At 42.5% G+C, this 19,740-nt stretch overlaps 2 protein-coding genes across 6 annotated transcripts in view; one reads left to right on the top strand and one right to left on the bottom strand.

The window, feature by feature from the left end:
* APBA2 (amyloid beta precursor protein binding family A member 2) overlaps window positions 1-7,213 on the top strand; it is an 89,529-nt gene extending 82,316 nt beyond the window's left edge. For all 4 annotated transcript variants that reach the window (XM_071568680.1, XM_071568677.1, XM_071568678.1 and 1 more), the window contains 2 exons: window positions 4,472-4,612; window positions 5,957-7,213. In XM_071568680.1, the coding sequence (XP_071424781.1) occupies window positions 4,472-4,612; window positions 5,957-6,028 (213 nt within the window). In that variant the 3' untranslated portion in view covers window positions 6,029-7,213. The remainder of the gene's footprint in view (window positions 1-4,471; window positions 4,613-5,956) is intronic.
* The window catches only part of ENTREP2 (endosomal transmembrane epsin interactor 2), a 94,722-nt gene continuing 81,502 nt past the window's right edge, over window positions 6,521-19,740 (bottom strand). For both annotated transcript variants that reach the window (XM_071568681.1, XM_071568682.1), the window contains 5 exons: window positions 19,737-19,740; window positions 15,659-16,237; window positions 11,678-11,752; window positions 10,658-10,986; window positions 6,521-8,860 (listed from right to left, as the gene is read on the bottom strand). The exon at window positions 19,737-19,740 is cut by the window's right edge and continues 72 nt beyond it. In XM_071568681.1, the coding sequence (XP_071424782.1) occupies window positions 8,675-8,860; window positions 10,658-10,986; window positions 11,678-11,752; window positions 15,659-16,237; window positions 19,737-19,740 (1,173 nt within the window). In that variant the 3' untranslated portion in view covers window positions 6,521-8,674. The remainder of the gene's footprint in view (window positions 8,861-10,657; window positions 10,987-11,677; window positions 11,753-15,658; window positions 16,238-19,736) is intronic.

Raw genomic sequence — 19,740 nt, 5'->3', positions numbered from 1 at the left:
TTTGTGTTTGCCACCCTTGGAAGAGCAGCAGGTAACACCATGGGATTTGGTTTATGGGTCTTATTGCCCTTCAGCAAACAGGTTGCTCAGGAGGGGGTTTTCAGCTCTGCTGGCCATCTCTTAAGATATTTGGGTGCCTAAGTTTTAAGTGTGCCTACCTAAGATCCCATATCACCTTGTGGTCAGCAGAGGTTGGTATAAAGGACACCAACACGAGACTTGGTCCAGCTGAAAGCACTCCAAAGGGACACCTGCCCCAGCTTAACATCCTTCCCAACAGAGGTTTAAAGTATTTGACATCTTTGGGATAAATGCTTTTGATGCTTGAGTGCAGAAAGGTCTGTAGGAAAATACAGAAGAATCAGGTGTGTGGTGTATTTCTGTGCCCTCTGCCTGTGCTTCATCCCCTCTCACCTGTGTGGATGGTGTGGGCATTGCTGATAGTTAACTCTGTGTTAGCAAACCCCAAGTCTTGGTATAAGAACAGTAGAAGGAATGGGATCTGATTTTACATGATCTCATTTCCAGCCTTTGTAAATCTTGTATGTTCAGCTGGTGCTGTGATACAAAGAGAAGGTATTTAAGGATCTCTAAGCATCACTGGTACATTTATCAGTTCTCCAGTTCAGAGCCTTGGTGGGGGTTGGCCCAGGGCTGGGGAAAAGAAGGAGGCCGGGGTGGATTGAAACACCCCCATCTTCACATGGATGGAGACAGTTATAGAGTCTGGTAGACAATCTATTCATCCTGTCCCAGCTAATCATCTCCTACATAATTGGAGCCTCAGCTCAGTAAGCTCTGCAGACTCTGGGTGTTGTCTCACAGGGAGCTCCCTCCATCTATTGGTGCTTGTCATAGTCACCACACTGGAGCATCATCATTCATTCCAGTTTAATGGGTGACATTTAGATGACACCCAATATATAGCTCACTAAATTCAGCACAGAAATAATTCTCAGATTAAAAAAAACCCACCTTGTAATGCATTTCCTTTATGAAAAGTCTGTGTTTGGGAATGAAAACCAATGAACAAAAAGTTGATTTTAACATCTTTTTCTTAGGCTGCTATATAGACAAGCCTCTGAGCCTGTAAAATCTCTGATAAACTCTCTGTTACTTCAAATGTGAAAATATGTCTATGCAAAGTATCTCTGGCAGTTTGAGACTGGAGTTTTTAAAAACAGTTTTGCAATTGCCAGCAATTGTTACAAATTATGATAGGATTCAGAACTAATATCTTTATTCTTCGTCGGCTCAGCATTAGCACAGCAGAGAAAGAGTTGGCTGCCAGAATGGCTTGTCCCTGGGATGCCATTCCCTCATTTTCCATGCATGGTTTCTGTGCACCCTGTGAGAGCAGCTTTCTCACCCTGCCTGTCTGCTCTGTGCAGGGGGCACAGCTATTGTGTCAGGGGCAGCCCATCAATAACCTGCACACACAAAGCCCTGCCTGAGCTGCACAGGGTATCAGGCAGAGGCAGACCCAGCACTGCTGCAGGTGACTGGGTTTTCTGTATTGTGTTCAGTTTAATTAATGCAAAGCCTGAAGTTGTGCTCCATGGAGCACTAGCAGTGCCAGCTTTTGGAAGTTCTAGTTAGAGAACAGCCCAACAGCATAAATCAGGAGGTTAATTTTGCAAAATTCCTCTTGTACTAATGATGCAAGTTCTCTCTTTATGGCTCTTGAAAGTTACTGCTGTAGTTTCATTGCACAGTTGTGAAAAGGAATCTAAAATTTGAACTGTAAAATATTAAGGAAAAGGAGTGTTGTGCATACATATGAAACAAGTGTGACTGCTGTGTGCTGAGGAGGTGAATATAAGGTGACCTATCAGCCACCTTCTGAAAATCATTATGCTACACTTCTTTTAAAATTATGTTATTTGAATCCAAGTGGTCCTCTTGCACCACATTATTGGTTTCTAGATCATGAAAAATCTGTGTATTACCAGTTGTATTTTTAATGCTGATAAAGCAACACTTCTCAGCCCAGATCTCAGACTGAGATCTTCTTCCTCTAAGAAGTGTATCTACCCTGGTCCTAGCCTAGCCCAATTCTAGCTAAAAATAGAGTAAAACTAGGTAAAACTTGACAGAACAGTTTATTCTTTCTTCCCTGCCTTTTATTAATTATCATTTAAACTGGGAAAATATTTACAGGGTTTAAATACCATGATACAGGAGTGAGATGAGGAGGAACCTGGTTTAGTAGGTTACGGTTAAGGTATTTACACGATTTTATACTTTATGCTTTACTACAGGATGGACAATTCCAATAAAACTGTGAAGCTACTGAAGTTTCACATCTGATGCTCTGCAGCTTGTCTAAGACTTTGCAAATCTGTAATAGCTGAATAGATTGAACCAGTCTGGTTTAAACATTTCCTTTTTTCTATTTCCTTCAGTTTACACAGTCAATGTAGACTCTTGCTTAAAAGAAGATCCAGATCTCTCTTACTTTATCTAATAATATTACAGCTGTTGCCACGTTCAACAAACAGAGCATGTTAAAGAGTCCTGGCTGAATAAAGGGATACTTAGTGGTACTGCTGAGCTTAAACTGACCTGCCACAGCTCCACTGGCTGGAGACAAAAGCCTTAAAGATGTTTTGGGTCAGCTCCTTGCAAATCCAGGAGCCCCATCGCTGTGTGCTGTGAGCACAGAGTACTCTGCCCCTGTGCTCTGGCTGTGGCTCAGCAGCTCTGGGAGGGTGGGCACAGCCACTCAGCCTCTGGGGCTGCTTCTCTTTCCACCTCATTAAAAGAGTTAATGCTCACCAAAAGGAAGCTGCTGCCTTCCCTGGAGAGGGATCACGTTCTGGAATGAAAAGTCAGCTTTCTGTGTCTGAGGCTGATGGAAAGAGGAAACTCACTGATGGTATTAAAAGTGCTTTGAGAACCACACAATGAAAGGTGCTCTGCATAGATATGCAAGCCATTATCTTTCCCTGGATGCCGGTGGGTGAGAGGTCACCTTTCCATTTGCTTCAAAAGCTTTTATTTCAGCTGGCTGTAGTCTCTGTGTTGTCCTCTATACCATGAAAAATGTATTCACAGTGTTTCCTTTGGTCCACGCTGCTTTTGTCCTTTCTGATGAGTGCATGCAGTCCCCAAAAGCAAGGATCAAACCGGTATTCTGGCAGTGAGTTGAGCTGAGCAGCTTTCTGCAGGAGAGAAGCTCTGTGCAGCACAGTGTGTCTGGGCAGGTGTATGCCTGGAAGGTGGACTGCCTGCAAACTGTTGCACGTGACTGAAATCCAGGACACAATTCCACAGATAGCCTGGTGGTGCCTCTGCCCATGGGAGCCCATCAGAAATGCTTCCTGAGCCACTCAGCCGCAGAGATTGCAGGGGGGAAGATAAACCTCACTGCAGGAGGAAGGGTTTATTCCTGAAGGCTGAGAAAGGCCTTTTATAAACAAAGAATAACTGTACATTTTCACTCCTCATATCAGTCTGAACTTGGATGAAGAAGGGTTTTCATTTTTTATAGCATTTGTTATTTGTGAAGAGGAATGTAAAGAAAACTGCTAGTGACATACAGAAAAGGATTCTGGTCAGGCATTGACAATGTTTCACCTTCAATACAGTCCAGACTGGCCATGTCCCCACACACTGTGTTCCTGAATTAGATTACAAACTCCCTGGGACATGAGCCACATCTTATCATATTTGTGTTTAGCTCTGAGCAAATGACCAGACAGCAAATAATAATTCTTGGCATCTAATTCTAACCATTGACAGTAACTGCAGAAACAGCCATTACTGGGTGCTCCAGCACTCATTTCTTTCCCTTCAAGAATAGGTTTTTCTCAGTGAACAAGAGGTAAATCTCAGCACTGTGAAAGTCTGTTTAGTTCCAGAGATTCAAGCTGTACATTACCTGCCTTATGTGATGCATGAGCTTGGTCTTCTGAAATAATTTCCCAGCAGTTTCTGTGTAATGCCCAGCTGGCCAGTGTGCCAGCTGTCAGCAGAGAATGATGGCAGCTCCCTTCAGCCTAAACTAGCATTTGTGCAGGCTTAAGGATTAAGCTTTATGTCAGAACTTGTCTCCGTGTGTGTGAAAACAATTGCTGTTGTAGATGGGATTTTACTTTATCCCTCTTTATATTTTCCACTACCCAGTCAGAAATATTTAAAAATCACTTTTTTCTATTCTGGCAGTGGGTAAAAGTTCTCTCTTCCCCCTATCTCCACTATTGCATGGTTACTACCTGTGTCACTGTGCTGTTTTTATGTTCTCGGCTCAAGAGAATAAAAAATGAAAATTATAATTAGCAGAAATCTTGAATACAAACTAAACCCTAACAAACCATGAGCATTGAAACCCTCACAGGATTGATTACTACTTTCCACCAGCATCTTGCAGGATCCTTCTGGTGTCACCACTGATTATGTATCAAATCCCAGCACTGCTCCATTATGGTATTTCTAAGCTTCAACAGACTGCGGTGCTTTGCCTTGGCAGATTTGCAGCCTGATGCGAGGAGGCATCGCCGAGCGGGGCGGGGTCCGGGTGGGCCATCGCATCATCGAGATCAACGGCCAGAGCGTCGTGGCCACGGCCCACGAGAAGATCGTGCAAGCTCTGTCCAACTCGGTGGGGGAGGTAAGGGAGCAAGTACCTTGTCAAGGAATTAAAATGTGTGTTTCAGTTTAAAAAGGTGTCTTAGCAATAAAACCACCACCTCAGTAAATTGGAGTTAGACACTAATGAGAAATAAAATATTGTTTTTAATAATTAGATGCACACTCACTGCACTTTCCACTCATTTTCCCAGCATAATTCTGTGCCTTCTGCACATGTTTGAATGAAACCAGTTGATTAAAGGAAGAAATCACTCAGGCATGTTGGCTATGAAACGTCTGTTGGCTTATCACTACTGTGTGTGCCACAGAAATAAATCACTATTCAAAGGCCTGAGAGGTATAAATTGATACACATTTTATTAATTTAATTTCCAGCTTACCTTGAGAATAAGCAAAGACTCCTCTTTCCAGTGTTGCCTGAAAAGTCTGTAAAAAAAGACTCCAAGCCAAATTTTTTGTGGAAATCCCCAACAGTACTCATTCCTTTGCCAGAAATCAAAGACAGCTCATTTCCTTGGGGAAAATGACACTTGACAAATAATCTGGAGCATGTGCACGTTGCCAGGAGCAAAGCTGTAGCTTTCAGTACCTTCATGGTCCCTCTTTGCTGGGTCATTTCTCACTAAACACAAGAGGACAGTGCAAAACTTTGTTCCAGCATGAAGAGGAGACGTCGAGGCAGGGGCTGGCTGGGGAGGGGCTGTACCCAGGGAAGGGTCCCTTCATTCCCCTGGTACTCACAGCTCTGGTGGAATCCTGGGTCCCTGAGCCTTCACCCCTCTCATCTGGAAAACCCCTCTGGCACTGCCCACAGCACTCCTTGTAGAAAGAACTCATTGCAGGAGCCACAAGAGAACACATTCCAACAAACCCTTGACTGGCATTTGAACATTGGGTGCTGAAGTCCAAGTGTTGTGATCAGAAGATCACACTCCAATTAGGAGAAAATACATAAGAAATGACATTCCCACAGGGAAGGAAGGTAGAATAAAAATCTAAGTTCAGTTAATACCAGAACAGCAGACTGAATTTGCAGAGAGGTTTGTGTTGCTTCATTTTTTCAGGGTTGTAATTGGAGTAGGTTGGAACAGTAGAAAGTGTTTAGGTATCTTGTAAGCTCTATGATGTTACATGCTGTCACTGTCACTAATAAATAGTAATAAAAAAGCCACACCAAAAAAGCAAAGACACTGACCCAGCATCTTAAAATCAGAGAACTTTGAACTAGAAACTCTGGTAACACTCATGTCTAGAGAAACCAGGACAAAAAAATGCACCCAGAGCACAGGAAGGGACGGATGGGGACTATGGATTACTGTAAACCAGTAACAACTGTGTTACTTTGTGTGTAATCAATTGACAGATCCACATGAAGACTATGCCAGCTGCCATGTTCAGGCTCCTGACTGGGCAGGAGACCCCCCTGTACATTTAGCATCTTCCACCCAAGCTGGAGCTGCCACAGCTGAAGAGAATTTTGTATTTTGTATGAATGAAAGGCCTGGAAGCTGACCTGAGGGCTCCAGAACAAGGACCAGACAGGTGTCTCTGCCTTTTCTCTCCTTCCTTTCTATTTCTCTGACAAAAAGTGTTGAGCAGGATGGTCAAGGACAATAATCACTGACAAAAATCTTTGTAAACATTTCAGTATTTTGCAACATCTTCTAAACTCTTTTCTCATGAAAGTTAAAACATATTTATTTGTAACCTTTATGTGGAGTGATGTATGTCTGTCTTGTTTGATAACACAGTGAATGTGAATATTTGATGAATGAGACTGCAAGAAAAGGCAAAGAGAAGCCATGAGAGAAAGTCCTGGCTGCCTCAAGTTATTAAAAAAAAAAATCCCAGTCCCATCAAGTGGTCCAATACTGATGACTTTGCATAATTTTCAAACTGGTGCTGCATAGATGGTATTTCAGTGGGAAGGAATGAGTGCAGTTTAAACTTTTAGGTTCTAATGTAAAGAAAACCACTGTAGTACTTGGTATTGTTATGACAAGTGTAACCTGTTTGGCAAGGTGTGAACATAAACATGTAACAAGTGTTTCATATGCTAAATAAAGAATAATTGCCACAAGATTAAAATCAAAATATTTATTTAGATACATATTTATTTTTAATGCTTGTGATTTTTATGATTTAACAGAGTTATTTCATGGATAACTTATTGCACAGGTTGTGTAATGTATGTGTTGGGCTGGGGATTTTTTCTTTACTTTTGCATATTACCTTTTTGTTCATATCAGCTCAAACTGGGAAAGCCATGCTTACCTGTTCCTGTCTTTTATAAAGCATTCTTACTCCTACTGCAATGTGTTCTGAATGTAAATTGTTCTGACCAATAACTAGCACCATCAGCAGTATTAGAATGTGTGTAGATAACAAACCTAGTAGTAAAGTTGTATTCCTTATGAGATAAATGTTAATTGGTGTAACTTTGTTGAATTTTCTTTTCTTTTGGCCAAGGCCTTGAAGAAAATACACTGTGACTTAAGAAGCCTTACCATGCAGTAACTAAAGAGCTTTAGATGACTGTACTTCAAGAGTAGTGTGTTGCATGCAACTGAGCTTAGGAAAGAATTAACCTCTCACTAATAAATCTGAACTAAGAAAGGAAGCTTGCTTATTCTGTTTGTTGTGTAAGTTCACATAGTAAAAAACCCAGTAGAAAATCATTTAATTCTTCATCTAAGTGCAGTTGCAAAGGTCACAGATGCATTTTTAAAAGGAAATTCTTCTCTTGAATTAGGGATTTCTGTATCATCATTATCCTGAGAGTAGATGCTTTCAGTTAGCAAACCTTGTTGCCACTGGATGTCACTGTAACTTCACACCAATACAGGAACATGCTCTAATTAAAATACACTGAAATGGATGATGCTGTAAAACTGGGATTACCCATCTCCAGCTCCATCCCTTTGTGACCTTTCCACAGGATGTCTGCCCAGCTCAGAGTGGCACAAATGAAACCAGTGTATGATTAAACCTCCAAAGGAAACTAACCCTACTGACAAGCACTGCTGCAAAAAAATTAACCCCACAACCATCAGCCTGTGGTTCCTAAAGAACCTTTTGTTTAAGGCCTTTGAGGGAGCCTGGATGGAGCTTCACTGGAAGATGTTGCTGGCAGACCCATGTTTATGCTGGTAATCAAATTAGTGTCCATGAGATTTCACTTTTTGATTTTTTTTTTAAGATCAATGTTAAATAAATTATAAACACAGCAGAACCACAAGGACATGTTTTAGTAATAAAATTGTCAAAACTAATTGGAGTAACAATTCTTTTTGAAAAAAACATGAAAGGCTCTGCTAGAGGAAAACTCATCTCTCTTGCTATTGGTTGGGGTTGGTAAGAAGTCTGTGAAAGGTGCTTTTTGCAAATGCAGAATTTCAAAGCCTCCTTTCCCTAATGCATCTTTTGGTCACACACTGCAGAGTAGCAGATGCTACTGCAGGAGGAAACTCAGGAGCATCCAGAACAAAGCAAGAAGAAACCACACTGCAGCCATTCCTGTGGGTTAAAAGGGCAACACTGGGAGGGGGGAGCAGCTTTAATCAGGCAGATCAGCTGGCCTGGAATGAGAGACACTGGGAAAATGGATTAGAAGCAGCACTGTTATGTGTGTATGAATCCCCTTCTACATTTCTTATCCAAATCAGTTGCTGAAAAAGCAAAGTCCAGAAATACTTTTTATTAAAACACTGACGATAGTTAAAACACTTTGAGGTACATTAAATAAATACAACTCTTAAGTTGTACAGTCAGTCTCTGGTGGGTTTGCAATGGTTTTCAAGAAATGCTGGGCAGCATCAGCAGCATTTCTGCAAGTACAGTGAAATAAATGCATTTCTGGTTGGGAAAACACTTGTTATGACTTATCTAATAAATCAATTAAAATTTTGCAAAAATCAAGGCTGAAATTTACATTCGGCAAAACAGCTGTTCTCCTCCTGCTGTTGGAAAAAAGTGGGATTCCAAAGGAAGTCACTTCTTCCTGAGTCACCCACTGATTGGGTTTCTCCCAGTCCTGGTTTCTTCACCATTCTCTGCTGCAATCACGTACCTGTGGCTGCCCTCAAAGGATGGTCTCCCGGCACACTGCAGTGAAACTGTGGGGCCTGTCCCTCTCCAGGGCACGAGGGAGGTGGCACCTGCGTGCCAAGGCCACTGCAGAGCTCAGAGCACCACAGCTCTGGAGGTGCAGGTCTCCTTGGGGTGTCTTCCTGGAGGGATTCACATTCTGCTGGGAACTCGTCATCACCTGTGTGAAAGGGCAGGAGTGGGGAAGGAAAACATGGGAAAGAGGGTAAGGAAGGGTTTCTTTGGAAAGATTCAGTCTCTGAATAACATTTTGTTTAAGCTGCCTAATGATGGGACTCTTGGAGAGGAGTCAGGGCTTCGTGCAGCCCTGCAGAGGCCCTGCTGCTCCTGCCCTGCTCAGCACTCTGGGCTGGAGGCACAGCCAGGCTGTCTGTCTGCACTGCAGGGCTGGCCAGCAAAGCTGCAAAGGAAATCTGTGCTAAAGGCAGAAGCTCTGCCTTGTAATTGGAAAATACAAGTTTGGAGCAGATTAAACTCATCTATTTCTTTTAGCAGAGAGATTCTTCACCAGCTTTGTGAGGATAGAAGAGAACTCAGACCTTGCAAACCTCGTACATAAGCATTTTAGTTTTAATAGAACTGTCAAGCTGCTTCACAATTCTGAATTACACAACTGTTTTACCAAAAACGTTGTGACTTCTTAAGTAGATTGCTAGGATGCCTTGGGCTTTCATTAATTGGTTATGTTTTTTGTCTGAAAAATATAACTACTAAAATGATTTAATGTGAAAAAAGGGATGTCTCCCTGGACCTAAGACATCCACACAGGATAAAATTTGGGCTGTTGATTTCTGGGTCTCGTTCTGTGATCTACATAAGCATTAAAGTTTGAGCAACTGTGGCTTTTTTAATGCAAAGAAAATTGTTTTCAGCTTTCTAACATTGAGGACTCAATGAGCTTTACATTTTGTAAGGCAATAAAACCATTAACATTTCACACCATCCTGACAGTACTAAGGACATGATGAGAGTGCAGCTTTCCTGCCCATGTGACTACAGAGGGAACTGATACAAAGCTACTGCTGCAGACTGGCAGAAGCTTTATTGAGTGCTGCGTGGCTCCTGCTGCACATCAAACTCTCTCATGTGCTTTTCAAGTGTTAATACATCATCCTATTTCAAGACTTGGACAGTTCCCCTCATTTAGGGATCAGCAGACTAATATCCCAGAAATTACAATGTCTCAGAAGGGAGGGAAACAGCCCCCCATGGTGCATCCTTAATCATCTGTCCAGCTCTGTGGAAACCCTACAGACAGCCTGAATGTGGTCAGCCAGAGAATTCTGCTTTTCCAGCTGGACAAGGGAAAAAGAACTTCATTTCTGCAGCTGTCATTCTGGTAACAATACTCATTCTTTCCTGCAAAAATAATGTATTATTAAACATGGATGAGATATTAAAAGCTGCTTCCACTACTAACTCCCTTGTTTTATAGGATTCCTTCCACACCTTGTGTCTGTTTTATTGTCACTCAGGGCAAGAAGAAGAATTTTTCTTTCATTTGGAAAAGCACAATTTCTCAAAGCTTTTTCTTAGAAACAGCAAGGGCCATTATAATTCTTGTTGTTTAGATGGATGTGGCCCTGCTTGGATATCTACCCATTCTTTTCAGCCAGTAGCTTATGCTGCACAAATACATAGGCCTCAAGAAACAACAGACCCAAGTGAGTTCTGTGTATCTCCACATACAAACCCAAACTGATGTATGGAACAGTCACAGGTCCAGAAGGACACTGGAGATGGGAGAGGATGATTATCAATGTGGAAATTAGTTCCCTGTGGATCTCCAAGGTTCTTCCTGGGTCAAGCTGAACGATTTTAAATGCATTTCTGATGCTTCACTGTAAAATGCATTGCTGCCCAATAAATCTGAACTATTCCTTACCATGAAAGTATACCATGTATCAGTTGTCTGAAGGAGTTAAAACAGTAAAACCATTGAAAGAAGGTGGCCCACCTGGTCTAGGATGTTGGCACTGAAGATGGCTTCCTCCATGTGTCTCTCATCAGACTGGATCACTGAGCGGATGCTGTTCACCACGTGCCGGACTTCAGGGGGCAGCTTACAGTTGGAGTGTTCCAGAAACTTGGCCACTAAAATTTTGGTGTCCTTATAGGCCTTGAGGTCCACCAGGGAGTGTGGCCTCTCTTTGGAGGCCGTGGGAAAAGCCTTTGGCTTCAGGTGCAGCTCCACTTTCCGTGTATCCCTGTGTTTTCCAGCTGGCAGGAAACTGCTCAAAGAATGCTGACAAGCAGAGGCAGCCATGTGAGAACCAGAAACAGCAACTAAAAAAGGGGGGGAAGAATAGCTTTAAAGTAAGAGTTTAAAAAAAGAAAAAGAAAAAAGAAAAGAAAAAAAGGCAAAACAAATATTGTCACAAAGTTTTTATTTCGTCATGAAGTGTCTGTTTTGTTTGGAGAGTAGCAAAAACATGGCATCAAGCAAACACTGCAAAATGGTCATTTCAACCAGGGGTCAAGACTTTCTTTCCTGTGACCAAGGAGGACCTCCTTGAGTGGGTGGATAGCTAAAGGGTTTCATAAATCACAGATGTTTTTGTTTCCTCTACCTTCAGAGACTTCACTTGACATTAATGAGAAGGAGAAACACCACCTACTCTGTATTATATATGTAACTTGTAAAGTTTTAGGCCCAGCTCTGCATCACCACCCCCAATTTAAGTCTAAAGTTCTGCTTATTTCTAGGCCTCAAAAATTATGCAGTGAATGCAGTGAATAATACAAAAGAAATTGGTAAGAAACACAGAGAAAGCAAAAATACTAATCTAAAACAAAGCACTTAATTAGCAGCATTTATTTTCATTCAAGGCTGCTTCCATCAGAATTGTACATTATATAAGCTGAGTGGCTTTTCTGCCCCAAGTTTTCTAAAGCTCATTTCTCTATCACAAAATTTTAATTATTTTGAAAAGAAAAGAAGGAAGCCCATACCCTGCCTTAGAAAACTGATTCTCACCTGTTTCTACTGTAGCTGGAGATAATCCTGCATCTTGGCACTGGCTGCATGCAGGAGCCCAGGCACAATTATCACCTTTAATCAAAGAAGAGAGAGAGAAAGAGCAAAGTCAACACCTGCTGTCCTCTCTGCCCAAAGCAAGGAAGAACATGCTAGAATCTTTACTATCTCCTTTACAGAATAAGCTACCCAGAAGAAATCCTGCTTTCAAGATGCCCATCATTAACAGAAGCTCCTGCACACAGAAATGCCTGTGAGCTGTGAGATACAAACAGGGAGATACAGCTCCTGCCTGATGGCTTCCTCTGTAATCCTAAATATTTTGGTGCTGAAGCTGTGGAAGGCTCCCTGCAAGGGGCAAACCTCAGACTTTTCTACACTACCTCAGCAGAGAGAGAGTAAATTAGAAAATGTGAAAACAAGAAAGATGGAGCCCTCTTATTTCTTCAAACCCAGCATTTTATTCAGTATTCCTACCTCCTTTTTACTATTCTCATTCTTTGTAGGACAAATGCCATGCACCAGTGATGAAATGAATGGGTAGGTGATCACTGTGGTCCCTGATGAGCCAACCAGGGGTCACGGAGCATCTACAAACAGCTTTGGACACGTTGCCATCTAATGAGGGGTTCTGGGATGCCAACACAAGGATCAACAAGGATAAGATAACCCTGGACAGTAATTACCACTGCAGTCTTCTTCATTTGTGAAAGTCATGGTGGAAAAAGCACTCACTTTCCTGCTATGGCTGTTCATTCTGCTTCCAAGACTGAAAAGTGTTTTCAACTTCTAGGTGGATTACAAGAGGTTTTCTTCCCTATCTCCAGGGACAGTTTATCATGAAAAGCCCATATAATCCTCTCTGGTAGAATGAGTAATTAAATGAAGGAAACAGACATTAAGATGCTACAAACATATGAAATCCATAAGAAATTAGGAGAGACAGCTTCTATTCTGTCTTTAATTTGCTCTATTACACTGAAGTACTGCAGGACATGAGTCATGGCATGCTTATTAAGAGAGACACTTCAGAGGTTCTGCCTTCCCATCCATTACTGTACTGCTTAATGTACTTGCAGCAAGTCAAAACTACACCATTAGACATTACCCTGAATTATCTGGAACACAAACACGACAATAATCACTCAGGCACTCAACTGATAGAGCCACCCAGTCTATCACAGCTGATTATAAATGAAATCTTTTGTAACAAACATCTGTGCTAGAAGTTGATTTTGGCCTCATTTGTTATAATAAACTTTACAGGGAAAGGACAGAAAAAATGTGCAAAGTATTAACTTTTAAGTAATTTTAAGAGGGAACTATGTCTGACAGAGACTGCGTGTGAATGCATCATACTTACATTGTCCAGGGACTGTACAGCCACTAGAACAGCACCTATTAAACTAAATTTTCATTTATAATTTCTCCACTAGAAATTACAGATATTTCAAAACAAATAATCAAGCTCACATTAAGGGATTAATGGGAGAATTATTTGACTATACATACCATAAAGGCCTCATCATGTCACAGTGTGCTTGGAGCATGAGAAATGTGTTTTATTGACCTAAAAGCTCAGAGTTTTAAGCCAAATTATTTATTTATTATGTCTCATTGCTGTTGTGTCACTGTGCTGTAACACAAGTGCAGAATCCATGTCAGATCATGTATGTTCCCAACTATGGGCAGTGCAATCTCCGTAACATGCAAAACCCATTTAACCAAAATCTACACCATAAGTGTGAAGGTTTTGCTTCTCAATCTCTTCCCATTGGCTTGTGCAGGGTGGTGAGACAGAAGTTAAATTAATAACTGTTTCTTAAAGTAGGAAGACCAGGTCTTAAATCCAAACCTTATGTACAATCTGACCCTTGTATTTTCCCTTTTGTGAACGTGGGTGAAGCTCCTCCAGGCTGTTCTCCAAAATCCAAGGTGTGTCCCTAACGTGAGTTATTAGTATTAATAATATGTAGTTACAGCTCTGTCTTTCATACAGTCAGTCTGTTTGACTAGTTCTTCTACTCCAGGACAATTTAAAAAGAAAAGTGTGTTTTACTGAAGAAAAACCTGAAAACACTTTTTCTTCTGGGTTAACTGAGGGAGCTCAGTGGTTCCCTTTAATTTTTGCCTATTGCTCCAATTCTGTGGACATATTTTTAAATTCTGCAGTGAATACTAATAGGCAGTTGGGAAAAATGGATCAAATGCCTTTTTAAAGTTACAGAGACTGTAAAGAACTTCAGCTGTTTGGCACAGCTTAGGGAAAAATAGCCTTTAGGGCTGCTACAAACACAGCCAATATGTGATATTAGAACAGGGCTGCTTCTAAACTGTGTATGATTTCCAAACAAAGTTCAATAAAGAGGAAGGGGCAGCAATGTAAAGTTGTAAAAATCTTCACAGAGTAAAATTCTGCAAACTGTAGTTTGCCAAACATATAGATGAAACAAATATGGACATTTAGACTCAACTGCTTCTCCTCCTATTTAAAGAGTCCTCTGTAGGCAAAGTAGGTCAGCACAGTCCCTCCAAGTCACTTCTCTTGACTGCCCTTCCCTGTGAGTCAGTATTTCTAGAACCTTCTCTGCCTCTTTATCACAGCCTTTGCTGGGCTCTGTTACATCTTGATAATGTTCAGCTCCTGTCCCTCAATGCCACCTCTCTAGAAAAGCTGATGAATGTATTTAGGCCACATTAAAAGGAAGGCAGAGCATCTGCTGTTCCAGGTGTCCCAGCAGGAGGACACAGCTGCCCACAGCAGCCTCTCCCACACTGCTCACCAGCACATGGAGCACAACTGGGGAGCTGCAGAGCCTCACCCACAAGGGAAAGGGCTGTTCTTTTTGTCTGTGGCACAGCAGAAAGGGGTCAGAAATTCCTACTCACTGTCTGCACAGCAGCTTCAGAGCATGTATGTCATAGATAAATGTCACAAAAGAAATGCATTCTTCTAGAGTAAAGATTCACTTCTCCTGGCCCACGTGCTGGGGCTACATTTCTAAGGTAAAACACAGTCAATTATTGAGCTAAGTATGAGGGGTCTGAAATGTATAGAGTGTACCAGGACCAACACATCATCCTAAATGAAACCAGTTATTTCAACATTTTCTCTACTTTTGCTGAGTTAGTCGCATGATTCTTCCTCTAGATCCCTTAGAAAGCCCAGGGAACAGATCTTCTAACAGCCCAATCTATGGCACCTTGCAAGGCTTTAGTCTTTACTTTCAAGCCATTTCTCCAGGTTACCCTACTGAACATCTCTGAACAAGTTAAATCCTTGTGTGAAACCTGCCCTTTTCAAATGCTTTAGACAGTCCTGCATTCCTGCTATTCCTCCCTACTAAATCAATGCTTTCTTTTGCACTTAGAAGCAGGTTTTCTATGAAGATACACCGTCCAGCCAACATCACCTCTCATCTTCCCTACTTGTCTAAAAGGAGATTTATAGCACAAGATACTTATCCACAACAGCCAAAAGCTTTCCTTTCCATTTGTCATCTTATTATATGCCTCATTTTCAATTCTTTGTCCTTTAAAACTTTCCCCTGTACACTCCAGCTTGTCACAGGTCACACTGACTGCCTCTGACATGCACCAATCCCTCCAATGGCACTGTCACCTCTGGGAAACCCAACCTGCTGAATTACAGTGAGACAGCTCTGTTAATAATTTCATAAAGACACCCCAGCTACCATTCAACTTCTTACTTGAAGTAAGAGTAATACAGAGGTGGAAACAGCACATGGTTTTCTGAGCAGAACAGGAAGAATGGTGACATTTAGAAAAGCCAAAACTGATTTCACTCTGTCAATTTTCCCATTTCCATTCTTAAAAATGTTCAAGTTTAGAAAACACGCACGGAACTAAAGCCTTCCTGTGTAAGTCAATCCTCACTGGGATGTTGCCTTAACTCCCAGCAGCATCAACTGCTGCATAAATCACACACTACCCATCTGTTCCATGGGGCACTGCACCCACCTTCTGTCACAGACAAACACGAGCCAGGGGCGCTGCTTGACCGCACTATGTTGGAAATGGGGTGTTTTCCAACATGCTGTGTCTCATGGCCACTTGTGTAGGATGAAGTGTTGGCAGGCCCAAAACAGGGAGAGGTCCTGAAGGAGACAGCAGGCTGGCTCAAGCCCACACAGCAGGTTTGCTTTCGCTCCAAAGGCGGCGTGGCATTGCTCTCTTGAGCAGAGCTCTGCAGTTCTCTTGCTGAGGGACTGTAATTCCCTGAGGAACAGTCTGAGGACCTGCCATGGGCACAGTTCTTTTCCTGCCCCTGAGACCTGTCTGTGGAGGCTCGGCCGTGGGAAGTGTCATCCTCGTCAGGAGAAGCCTCTGAGCGAGTTCTGTGGCACCTGCAGGGAGTGCTGTGATCCAGGGAGCTGCAGCTCTGACCTGCAGCCCTCTTGGGGGTTGTGCAGTAGGGGGAGAGATCTGCAGAGTGGGGGGATCCTTGAACTTCCAGCGAGTAAAGATCTTCAGAGGAGCAGCTGCGGTCAGGGACATCACCGGGCTCCGAGACCACCACAGAGGGGCTCTCAACAGACACTGCAAACGAGAGATTCAGAGACAAAGAGAAACTTGTCACCCTCCTCCCACTACTCTCCTGCCCCATGTTCAATATGCTGACTTAAATGCATCAATAATTATTGAAAACCTCTCAGATGAGAGAATGCCAAAGCAAAACGCACTGAAGTAGTTTCCTTCTTTCTGGTGTCCTTCAGCAGAGACCTTGAGTATGAGCATGTTTGAGCATTGATACCAAAGTGTCACCTGCAGCTACATTTGGACAGGAACAGCTCCTTCACTGCTGGTTTCTCTGGCAAACAGAGAGAAACTGCCTGAGGTAGGGAACGTAAAACTTTATACAAATGCTGACAAAACCTGGCTCTGATCACGTTTAAACCTATTGCTACTGTCAGTGTTAGCTCTGCACCAACCACTGTATTCAGTCAATCAACACTTCCTTGGAGCAGAAAGGTGTTTACAAATAAGAATTCATCATCATAGAACATCTCTGGCATAAAACATAAGTAACACTCACTCCAGGTGAGAGCTAAATATTCTGTGCAAGACCATACCATCTTTGAAGCCCTTTGTGTAAAAAACTGACCTTGCTGTCACTTCCTCTGTCATGTCTACAAATACATGTTGGGGATGAAAATGAGCCCCTCTATGAAAAGAAGTGTTTGGTCCTGCATCATTCACTAAGTCAAGAGAAAATAAAACTAGATAACCCAGTCTCCAAGTTCCAATGATACAGACAACACGGTTCCCATATCAGACTGGAATTTCTGAAAGTCCTATATCTAAAATTAAAATATTTAGAAAATAAAACCCACCCAATTCTATTCAGCTCAGCAGCCTCTAATCATTCTTTTGGCATGACAGCTACTTCTAATCATATTGATGAGACAAATGTGTTTTAACTGTTTTGTTCAGGAATAGAAGAACAGGATCTTTCAGTGAGTTACAGAACTTATGAGGTCTAGAAAGCAGAAATCTTTCTACAGTAGGAAAATTAACTCTCAGAAGGAAAATCAAACATTCCTGAGGCTGGATTTTGTGAAGGACATTATCTTCTTACACAGAATGAATCACAACTATTTTCTTTTGAGGTTTCCAGGAAATAAATTTCTAACACTTACATTGTCAAAAAGGGCAAAATAATCAATAGTGAAAATGTAGACATCTATACATCTACATTGTGCTAAAAATGCATCATATGCACCATTTGTTATGTGTTATGTGCAAAGCTGCAGCAGTTTACTGGACCACTGATATTTGTTTATTGGACCATTTACATTTTTTATATAGTTAAGTGATTCTTTGCAACATATTCCCTTAACTCAAGCTTTAAAATATTTATAAAGTCTGTGTGGATAAAGGAAAGTATCCAGTTTGTGCCTGTTTTCAGAGCATAGATCTCCACTATCCAAACTCTCTCTGGTATGATTCAATTTAATTAACAACCAGGAGGGTAGTAGTTTGTGCTGTTTGCTATCTAGACTTAAACAGTAATTTTGGCTTCTAACTATTTGCTCTTCCATTGACACTGGTACTATGGAGAGCAGGAAGAAGGGTCTGAAGCAGATGAGAAGCAATCACTGCTCAGAAGACATGGAATGGTAGCACCTGATTGATTTTACATGAATAAAATGTGCCTGAGGACCTCCTTAGTTCCCTTTCATGTGCACACAGCACAGTATGAAATGTCAGAACCTTGGCCTGAGAGCTGGTCCACTACTTCCCAATAGTCAAACCTCCAGAACTGGCCTTAAAATTTAGACTGTCATTTGTGGATGTGAAGTCCAAATGGATTTAAAACTTCAGGGACTAGCTCTCTAGACAAAGCCCTCCTTACCAGCAGCACTTACAAACCACCTTCAGTTTCCCTCAGCTGTAACCCATCCTTGCAGTTTTCAAACATATGGTTTTTTTAGAAAAAAAAATATTTAGCAGTAGTTGGAGGTGATCACTGGTGGGGTGGCTCTGGAAACTGCAATGACACTCCACAGAGCAGGTACCCTGTGCATGCAGGACGAGATGCTCCTCACTGATCTGCCATGCTGGATGCTGGGCAAGAGGGCACTGCTTCTGTGCCTTGGACCACTCTGCCACCACTTCTCTGCCCACAGCGGGCTGAGAACACATGCCAATCTGCTTATTAATGCAATATGAGTATGAATGAAGAAAAGCATTTAGTGGAAATTTAACTCCAATCATTGTTCAAAAAGCCCTCTCTGGAGCAGCAGACATGCCAAGGCTACTGACTTTTACACTTCAAACAAACAGGCTCTGTACTGCTGCTCCTCAGCTACTGCATTCCCAACATCTGGGCTTCAGGCAGCAAGTTTCTACTGAGGAAACCAGGCAGGAAAGGACTCTGTGGAGTATCAGAAAGGCACTCATGGCTGCTGACAAGGAGAAAGAAGCTGTAGGTGATGTGCTGCACTCCCCAAAGAGGAGTGACAGTCACAATATCTGCCTCAAAGGGCTTTAGAGACCATGCCTTGTTTAGCCAAGCCCGGCTCTGCATTTCCAGCCACCTTTCCATTCCCTCTGCATTTCCAGCCACACTTCCATTCCCCCTCTGCATTTCCAGCCACACTTCCATTCCCCCTCTGCATTTCCAGCCACACTTCCATTCCCCCTCTGCATTTCCAGCCACACTTCCATTCCCCCTCTGCATTTCCATTTCCCCTCTGCATTTCCAGCCACATTTCCATTTCTCCTCTGCATTTCCAGCCACATTTCCATTACTCCTCTGCATTTCCAGCCACACTTCCATCCCCTCTGCATTTCCAGCCACACTTCCATTCCCCCTCTGCATTTCCAGCCACATTTCCATTCCCCCTCTGCATTTCCAGCCACACTTTCATCCCTCTGCATTTCCAGCCACACTTCCATCCCTCTGCATTTCCAGCCACACTTCCATCCCCTCTGCATTTCCAGACACATTTCCATTCCCCCTCTGCTTTTCCAGACACATTTCCAATCCCCCTCTGCATTTCCAGCTACATTTCCAATCCCCCTCTGCATTTCCAGCCACATTTCCAATCCCCCTCTGCATTTCCAGCCACATTTCCATTCCCCCTCTGCATTTCCAGCCACACTTCCATTTCCCCTCTGCATTTCCAGCCACACTTCCATTCCCCCTCTGCATTTCCAGCCACACTTCCATTCCCCCTCTGCATTTCCAGCCACATTTCCATTCCCCCTCTGCATTTCCAGCCACACTTCCATTCCCCCTCTGCATTTCCAGCCACATTTCCATTCCCCCTCTGCATTTCCAGCCACATTTCCATCCCTCTGCATTTCCAGCCACATTTCCATTCCCCCTCTGCATTTCCAGCCACATTTCCATCCCTCTGCATTTCCAGCCACATTTCCATCCCTCTGCATTTCCAGCCACATCAGTTGCTGACTCTGCAAAGGTGGTTCTTGCCGTGAATAATCCGAAAGCAAATCTTTCTTTCTCCACGGGGAAGGGCAGAAGAGGATAAAGCTCACTCCAAACTGTTACTGCATCTTTAAGCAGACCAACCTTG

Source organism: Pithys albifrons, chromosome 13 (assembly GCF_047495875.1).
Source record: "Pithys albifrons albifrons isolate INPA30051 chromosome 13, PitAlb_v1, whole genome shotgun sequence".
Taxonomy (NCBI): Eukaryota; Metazoa; Chordata; class Aves; order Passeriformes; family Thamnophilidae; genus Pithys; species Pithys albifrons.
Note: the sequence above shows the minus strand (reverse complement) of the source record. Positions and strands in the feature narration are given on the sequence as shown.